Genomic DNA, 9261 nt, shown 5'->3' with positions numbered 1-9261 from the left:
TTGAGAATATCGGGTGTATTTTCTGTAAAACTGTAAAAGCAAAAGTAAAACCACAGGGCGACAGTGCGACCTCGAAACTGGAATAATTTGCACGTCTGCAGAATTGAACGATGTAACAGAGTTTCTAATAGATGTCTAGATCTAGATATAGATTTAATCTAGGTCTTGTTAGTTTAGAGAGATTGTAAAAAAAGGTCAATCCGACGACGTCACATACCAGGCGACTTCTCCGAGGTGCGGGGGGTCAATTATCAACGCTGTGTGCGTTATCGGTTCCGGCAGAAATGAGATGAAAAACATATTTATTTAGATCTATTGGAAATCTAACTGCTTATTCAGTAACTGATTATTCTACGTACAACTAACATCGGACTTCACCCTAGCAAGTACCGGAGAAATTCCACTACACACTGGACATCGTTTGGGTAACAAAAGGAAGTCATACTATACTGAACATCTAGACTGTTTACCATAGATCTAGATCTAGTTTAAAATTAAAGCCAGGACAGTTCAAGTTATCACACTTACACGACCCCCTCCCCCCAAAATAGGCAAAAAAAAACAAAACAAAAAAAACGTTAAAAAATCTGAAACTACACTGTAGCCTACAGACAAAACTGGAACCACATGTGAAGATGAAAGTCTTTCCATCTGATGTATTGTTTCTTATCATCATTGTACCTTTGATAGGTACAGAGTTGTACCCATGGTTCATACTGAATGAATTAAGGCTTACTATATTTTGAATCACCCAGTATTAGGCTATAACTAGTAACACTTATAAAATATTTCCAACAACCCAGAACATATCGATCTATAAAGCAACCCAAATATCATTTATCATAATTTGTTTGTCTACAGCATTTTTTGTTCATTTCTGTGAACTTAATTTTTGTGATTTGTTTTTTCCTTTTTTTTCATTTCTTACTACAGTTTAAGAATGATAGCTAATTCATTTTTATTTTGTTTACAGGATGGACGCTGAAAGATACTCAATGCTTCAAATTTGTCCAAGCACTTTTAAGTTGGGTGCAAGCAAAGAAATTGTGCAAAAGGTAAATCTCATAGGCAGTTTTTTGACAAATAAAATGTACGACTCAGTATAGATCTAATTTGTTGATTTATAAACCCCATCAAGCTGTCATACCAGATGGTATTTTAAAATGTATCGAGGCCCATTAGTTCTACAAAATAGCTCATCAGTTACACTTTTGGTATAAATGATATTTTTTTCTTTCTAGAAACTATTTGGTACATGTATGGCGTTGCTATATACCTGCATATCTGCTCCGTACACATGTGTTAATGTTATGTTAATTTTTGGAGTGGCAACATTGTGTAATAGTTTTGTACCATCCCCTGCCTTTAGGTGTGTTTGATGAATAAATCAAACTGTTGCTATTCTATTTTTGTTACAGCTATGGAGGAGATTTGGTGAAAATAAAGAGCCAGTGTGAACAACAGTGGCTAAGTCACTTTATTGTGGAGCATTTGGATGGAGGACAGACCAGTGGTCATGCAAAGGATTCTGTTTCTCCAAATGATAATCCGTCCATTTTATCTGCGTGGATTGGTGTGTACCCTATTGTTTTTACTATTCTCCAGCGTGTATTTAAATGGCCAAGATTTAAAGATTTTGTAAACCAAGCTGTTTAAGATTATAATGAATAAGTTTTGCCAAAATTATTTTCTTCTGCAAGAGAATGTGGATTACAGTGAACCGAGTTACAATGAGTTATACTTTTCGTAAGACTTTAACTTTTGTATGAGTTGTACTTTTCGTATATTATGACTTAAGTAAGAGTTTTACTTTTCATGTGACTTTAGAAAAGTAACTCAGAAGGCCTCATTAAAAGTTTTCTAGTATGGGTAGGAAAACTGCAATGATATATCCTACTGTGAAGAATGCTTTTATCTTTTTAGTCTAGGCTTTCCATTTTACATGGCATGGTGTATTTTGTTTGATTATGACAAGTCAATAGGTTAGTTATGTTTCCCTTTCTTCTTTCGATTTATTTCAATCCGTCATCATGATGATTTAATGTGCCTTTATACTTTGTAATATATTTTTGTTTTGTTTTTCTCAATAGAGCTACATCACAGAACGTTTAATTCAAACTCCTGTTACCAAATGAGAATAATTTTTTCAGCCTGAAGTTTAAGTTGTCTGAGAGTAACATTTAGTACCCAGAGGTTACAAACATGATCAGTCAACAAGGAAGTTGAAGGTTTCCAGCGATTGGTGTATGAATTTTTATTTTTAGCCTTTCTGGAATACTTCCTCTCAGACTATGATATTCTGATAGGAAAACAATTAGGTCCAGCTATGACCTACAGTACACTCAATAGGGAGTTAAACTTTGTCAACAAACAGAATATCATTGTTACCTGTAGCTCCCCCATTAACGTTTTCCTTCTACCTCACAGGTTTTTTGCGTCTCCCTGACAAGACATTCCAGTGGTCGAATGGCCAGCCTGCAGTAGAGCAAGATGGTTTCTGGGCACTGGATGGTCTAGGACAGGGAAAAAGTGAGTGGAGTACTTACGCTGTTCCTCAGATATGATTATAACTGATTGTGAAAAGTTCAGGGCAGATGCTTTCATGGTTTATTTATTTTTTGTCCACTGTAGGCAACCTGTTTTGAAGTGCCAAGTGGTAGACATATTATTTACTTTTCCATCATAAGATCATGTGTGTCAGGTCAGATCACTTTGATTTACAAACTTGAAAGCCTCATCGTTTAGGAACTTAAAAATTTTCAACACCTGTTCCAAAGGTCTGTCTTGTCTCAGCAGAGGTAGATAATTTGTTATCCTAAATCTTAGCTCATCGCTGATCTAAATGGAAGTATAGTCAAGGTGTATAACTTGCATTACTTTGTTTCAGATGATCCCTTTTCTAAGCAATGCTGTGATATGAGGAGGCAGATGCTCAGTGAAGTAGACCTCCGCTGGCATCTCGGTGATTGTGAAGTGCCCCGCTCCTCCGTGTGTGCTCTTAAAGCCTGTGAAGAGCATTCTTTTCTGTGTGACCAGAGATGCATTGGTCAAGCCAGGGTTTGTGATGGCCTTTGGGATTGTCTGGACGGCTCAGATGAGGCAGACTGTGGCAGTGGTTAGTACTGGGTGTCCCCAAAAAAGAAAGAATTTAATTATGCAAAATTTGAAACTAACTGAACTGGAATTAGCTCATCAACCAAGTCCTTTTTTGTAACATATTAAGTCGGACAAAGACATGCAGGTTGTTCATATAAAAAAGAATCAATTTGAAAAACAGCTCTAAGTGTATGATCTAATAACAATTGTATATCAAAAGGAGAAATGTCAGATTTAAAGGGTAAAAAGTGAACAGCAGCGGTTGATGTTGTGATTGATAAAAAGATAATGTCTCATCATGGACTCGGTGTGAACCATTTTTTTATTCTGTTATATTTTCAAACGCAGATGAAGTAAGTCTGGCTCCAACAACAACCTCCCAGCACTGTGGGGGTCTTCTCAGGGGATACTCAGGCACATTCCATTCGCCAAATTTTCCGGAACATTATCCGTCATTTTCAAAATGTATATGGAAACTTGAAGCACCGCCATCATTCATCATCAAAATTTCAGTAAGCTCTTTATTACTTTTCATAGTTGTATTTTTTAAGTGTTCTGCTATTTGTTTTAGTGCAATCGCCAGCTGGTGCTCGCGACTGCAGACTAAATTTGAATTTTTGTTTGTCTTGCTTCCTTAAATTCTGTGTTCTCCTTTTCAGATTTAACTTTTGATTTGAAATTTATCCACAGTCAATAGAATGTTATCTGAGAAACAAGATTTGTTTATAATGATATAGGGTAGTCAGTATGATTATAAATTTAATAAAAATGACATGTGACATATAGCCCTTTACCCTGATTAAAGAATGCATGTTCTGAGCACTCTACAAATTTGACAGATTACCAAAATTTCTTCTAAAATTTGTTAGATTCCTGTAAACAATCTTACCGAAGTGTATGAAAGTTTGGAAACTTCCTGGTTGAGTAAAAAAAATGTTTCTCTATTATTGTATATAATTTCAGATTGCTGCTCTTGATGTAGAGGAAAAGTATGATTCTGTGACAATATATGATGGTGGAGAGATTTCTCCAGAATTGTCTCTTGCTGTGTACAGTGGAAGCGTTGTACAGAAAGAAGTCAAATCCTCTGGTAGTTTTGTTACTGTGCAGTTTAGTGCGGACCATGCTATTGAAGGGAAAGGCTTCAATATATCTTGGCAATCAGGTAGCATGAATTACCCTTCTACTCTTTTAATCATTGTACAATAAATGTATTTATAGATATTCAGATATTTGAGGGTTTGAGCTCCCAACTGACAGACTGACATCTTCTTCTTCTTCTTCTTCTTCTTCAGAGAGTATGCTGACTGTAAGTTCTTCATCTCACAGCTCTTTTTATTTTTGTTTTTATTTTTTATGTTTGTTTTTTTCTCTTATCTTGTTTTAATACCCCAGCATGGCTCAGGGGGTGAAATGGGGGACCTACCTGGAGAACTGACATGAGCAGGCTATCCAAGGGAGTTAGTCCAACTGTGAAATCATATTGTCAGTCTTTTGTGTCACAGTTGGAAGGGTTGTTAGACTGAACTTACTATTTGGCTCTAATTTATTCTTGAGGTTATCTTTATTCATACTTTTTGTTGAAAAAAAGTGAACTTTTAGCTGACAATGTGTATTTTGACCCAATTAGTGGAAAAAAGAAACTACTAATGAATGATAATCTTATAGTCTTTCATCTTTGCTCCCTGTCTGGAGCTCATATCTTAGTCAGGACATACTTACGAGCCTGCTGTAAGGACCACCTGTCAAAGACAATCACCTGTACAAATGACCACTTCTCTCCTTGAATTTTTTCTATATTATGACCACTTTTCTCAGCAATAGGTGGTTGTCTTGGACAGGTTTGATTATTGATATATATACACAATTATATTGTATATCTGTTTATATTGGAACTTTTTTTCTTTTATGTTTTCCAGTGAGCCAATCACAAGTTGGGACAAGTAGCCGACAGCTGTTTGCTAAGCAGGTGGAATCAGTATTGTCATTTCCTGTGGAAGGTCATCTTGACCAGAGTTCTGTTGTTGGACATGAAACTTTTGAATGGCTCATCAGTTCACCTGTGCAGGGATCTCTCCTGTTCCTACAGGTGATTTCTGTTTGTTTTAATATGAGTTTATTACATTTTGGGGTACGAATAGATGTCTTAGAGTAACTTAGAGAGTAGAGGACAGAAACCAGTGGTTAAAAGCGGAAATGAAGGAAGGAAAAAAGGCAGAGACAAAGAGTAAAGTAGAAGGGAAAATGAGTAAAAAAAGGCAAATATGACACTTGGGCCTAACAATAAAATTTATAATGTAATATGTATCCCTTAGATGTTTATAGGTGTTACTCCACTAGAAACAGGGTTGGACCTCTTTTTATTGGAATGGCAGCTGTGGATTTTATTTACATCGTATTTATATACTGACTTGAGGAGGCACCACTCTAACCCCATACTTTATTAAAAGTTCAGAGTTTAAAAAACTTGTTATTCTGGGAACTCGCATGTCAAGTTCATTTAAAAAGAGCCAGTCACTTCAACCCAATAATGATGAAGTTACTCTAATTATCAGTTTTCTGATTCTTTTTACCTTTTTCAACTGACTTTTTTCCCTAACTCGGAAGCCTGCCATGTATCTTTTATCGCTTTGTCTATCAAGCTATCAATTTAGAATGTCTTTTCTTTTTTTCTTAAATTGTCTCTGGTTACTTTTACAGTCAGTTTTTGGTATCCAAACCCTTCTGAGAAAGTGATTTTCCTGCTTTGTAGAGTCCTTTTATAGCCTTAATATTATGGTTCTGTAATGGGTCTAATTAGTGCCTATTATTTTATTATATTTTATTTCGTACTTATATGTCATGACATGGTGGAATCAGCTGCTTACCAATTTTAGGGCCTAGGGAGTTAAAGGTATAATTTTAAAGCTAGTTCATTTGTCTTGCTTTTGATTTTTTTTAAATGCCCGTCTATCCCGAACAGAAGTAGGAATGTTTGCGATTGAAGGAGGCGGGGATTTCCTGGAGTCAGAGGCAAAATTAGTGACTTTCAAAGCTTCAGCGTGACCTTGGAAACTGCATATTTACTTTTTTGAGCTTAAGATTAACTTTTTTTCAGGAAAATGCATGCAGAAATGTGTTTTTAATGGACTTAAAAGGTGCAGAGCCAAAAAAAAATTTAAAAAAATTTGTCCAATGGCCAGAAAAATGCCAGTTTCTTTGATTTAATTATTTTTGACGAATGCCTGTTTCACCCTGACGTCTCGCGTATTTTTAATTAATTTTTGTTGTATGTATAATACATATTTCATTTCTTTTATTTTATATAATTTTTTAAAGAAAAAAAGACTGGTTTTCAAGAGCCAACTCGACATGATGTACTTTCCCCCTTAAAATATGTGGAAAGAATGTCTGTGATGTGCATATTTGACTTTTCTCCCCTTTCTGTTTCAGATTTCAAATATCAGCCTAAGCTCGGGCGAATCTATTAAAATCTTCGATGGCCGAGGAAGCCACGATTCCCTTGTGGTAGAGCTTACCCCGAACCAAAGTCAGGCTTTGCAGCATCATGAATCTCACCTCTGGCACATGCAAGACCTGAATGCCTTACATATTCCACAAGTGATCGTCTCATCTGGGCCGCATATTTATGTACAGTGTATATTTAAAAAAGGCAGCTTGCCAAAGATTGCAATTTCTTATAAGATGGGTAAGGATGTCATTATTTTGGTGATATATGTGCTTTTCTTTTACTTATCGCAAAGTTGATAGTTTATTTTTTGAGGAAACAGTTCATGTGATACACCATTCTTGTGTTTTAAACTGCAATGTAGTGACTACGGGGATAATTTTTTACTTCAAAGTTGGTTCTTGTAGCTGTGATATATTTGGTGGTACGTTGAAATGAAACACGCTCGAAGTTATGCTTCTACTATCTAGTTTTCTTCTGCAAAGTATTTCAGAAAAACTTTGCGAAGGTATAGCGTACATTTTCTGAATTTTGTTGACATTCTCTGATGACTGTGGGCAGTGGTCAAAATGAATGAAATATAGGCCTATTAATATAGTTTTGATGCTATGATGTCCAAGAATGATCTCATTTTAAATAGGGAATGCATAGTTTCTCAAACAACAATATAAGGTGATCTTTATGAGTTCTCATGGAATAAAAAGTGACAGTGTACTTATCTTAAATTGACATTCACAGATAATGACTGGTTTGTTTCAGGTTGTGATGTAAATAGTCTATCTAGTGCAGTGCTTATTCGTTCTCCCGGGTACCCGTCTTCGAAGTACCCGCATGACCTCAACTGCTCGTGGAATGTCCCTGAGAACAATGAGGGGAAGACCCTGTCTCTTCTCTTTATGGCTCCATTTGTGACAGAGGCTGGGAAAGACTATGTACAAGTAGGTTGTTACGAGTGTAGGATTTTTTTTTTACCCGTTGTGTTTTTTGCTTCAGTGGTTGATTTAAGTTGTGTCTTCTCAAAGAATTTTTGTAGAAATTGGGAAGCGCAGCCAGCTTACCAATGTCTGTAGTGTAGCAGTTAGTCGCTTTGCCGTCACACACAGAAGACTAGAAGTTTGATTCCCATGTGGGAAGCCTGCTAGAACATTGTACCCTTCTCAGTCTTGGTAGGCCCTGGCAAGCGGGCTGGTTGAAGCTCACCTCCTAAATGATCTTAATTGTCTCAATGAGGATGAAATATCTTGTACATGTAAAAGAAAACTAGCCAGTTTTTTCTTCTTTTAGAGAATAATAGATCATTACAACTATAAAATCAAACATATTCTCAAATTTGATTTTTGGTGTCATGCCTAACTTCTACCAAAGGAGTAATAATTCTTCTGTATCTATTGCGTATGGGCTCATGTACATATTTGTATACGCATATTATATTTACATGTTCATACATGTGTGCACTGGATTCTGGTGTGTAATGGCTATGTTCTCTCCTGATACATGCTAAAAAAATGAGTTTTATTCCTGATCGGGGAAGTCTATTTTAATGATTTTCTCGATATTTCGATTGGGATGCTATATATAAGCCTCATTCACTCATCCTGGGCTAGCCCTGACATGGAGAGTTGAAGCAGGCTACCCCTTAAATTATCTCGATTCTATCAATGGTGAAGGAGAAAGGAAAGCATTAACAGATAATCAGTATTAGCTATTATTTTATGAATACTACAAGGGAAGAATAAACAAACTAACAGTCACATTTAAAGATAATTTTTTATTATACCCCATTGTGTTTTGTAAGAAATGAATGGACAGAAAAATTTTAGATATTTTTTAAAGTTGTGAAGTTCCAAATTTTAAAACTTAGATTTCTGAAAATCCTAGCTTTCTTATGTAACCATAATCTTTAATCACCGTTAATGTTTCCATATTTCTCTTCTGCAGGTCTATGCTTCACAGATTGAGCAAAGTGATTTTCTGGTTGAGAATATTTCTGGATCACTTTCCCCACAGTATCAAAGAATCTCATCTGATCGTGGTTTTATTCTGAGATTTATTTCTGATGCAACTATTAATCGGGGCCGCTGGGCGGCTATTGTATCATATGGTAAGTTTCTTTGACTTGTGAAAAAAGAAAGAGCTATGACATTGCACAATCCTTTTATGTCAAAATAATTTTAGCCCCTTCGTGACACAGGGTCAGTTTGTGCGGCACCGGGCACAGTTTTGGATCTTCAGGGACACAGGGTAACGCTAGACTTTTACAGTCAGTTTCCTATATTTAGACCCAGTTTTCAAATATTATTAACTATATCTATAAGGAAAAGATTTCTTTGTACGTAAAAATATTCCCGAATGGGAAACTGCAATTAATTTTATGAAATCCTCCTGATGGAAGCATTTTGCAGAATACTGCCATTCATCTTCATTGTCCTCGCACGTTGCAAGGCATGATGAACACTGCAAATCACAGCAACATCTTGGCCTGATTGCTGTGTAATAAAAAATGACGAACAGCGTACGCCATATATAGACCATGAAGGGATTAATTAGGAGAAAATAGTCCAAATGGTGAAAGTTGATTTAAAATCTTATCAAATAAATGGGTAATTTCTCACTCCTGTAAGGCACAGTAATGCTGCAGTGAACTCTTTCTTGAAAGGAGCATAGAGGTTTCTGATGAATGGGCTCAGAGGAGACTAAAGAAAATGCAGCAGAAAAAA

The 9261-nt window shown here is 36.0% G+C and overlaps 1 protein-coding gene across 1 annotated transcript in view; it reads left to right on the top strand.

Moving 5' to 3' along the window:
- The window catches only part of LOC101864054, a 92908-nt gene that overhangs the window by 25364 nt on the left and 58283 nt on the right, over positions 1–9261 (top strand). The window contains exons 4-13 of the mRNA XM_005095306.3: positions 974–1055; positions 1419–1573; positions 2428–2529; positions 2888–3115; positions 3445–3608; positions 4060–4261; positions 5016–5185; positions 6529–6784; positions 7304–7482; positions 8483–8645. Of these exons, the coding sequence (XP_005095363.1) occupies positions 974–1055; positions 1419–1573; positions 2428–2529; positions 2888–3115; positions 3445–3608; positions 4060–4261; positions 5016–5185; positions 6529–6784; positions 7304–7482; positions 8483–8645 (1701 nt within the window). The remainder of the gene's footprint in view (positions 1–973; positions 1056–1418; positions 1574–2427; positions 2530–2887; positions 3116–3444; positions 3609–4059; positions 4262–5015; positions 5186–6528; positions 6785–7303; positions 7483–8482; positions 8646–9261) is intronic.

This window comes from Aplysia californica, unplaced genomic scaffold (genome assembly GCF_000002075.1).
Source record: "Aplysia californica isolate F4 #8 unplaced genomic scaffold, AplCal3.0 scaffold00100, whole genome shotgun sequence".
Taxonomy (NCBI): Eukaryota; Metazoa; Mollusca; class Gastropoda; order Aplysiida; family Aplysiidae; genus Aplysia; species Aplysia californica.
This window is presented reverse-complemented; position numbering and strand designations above follow the sequence as displayed.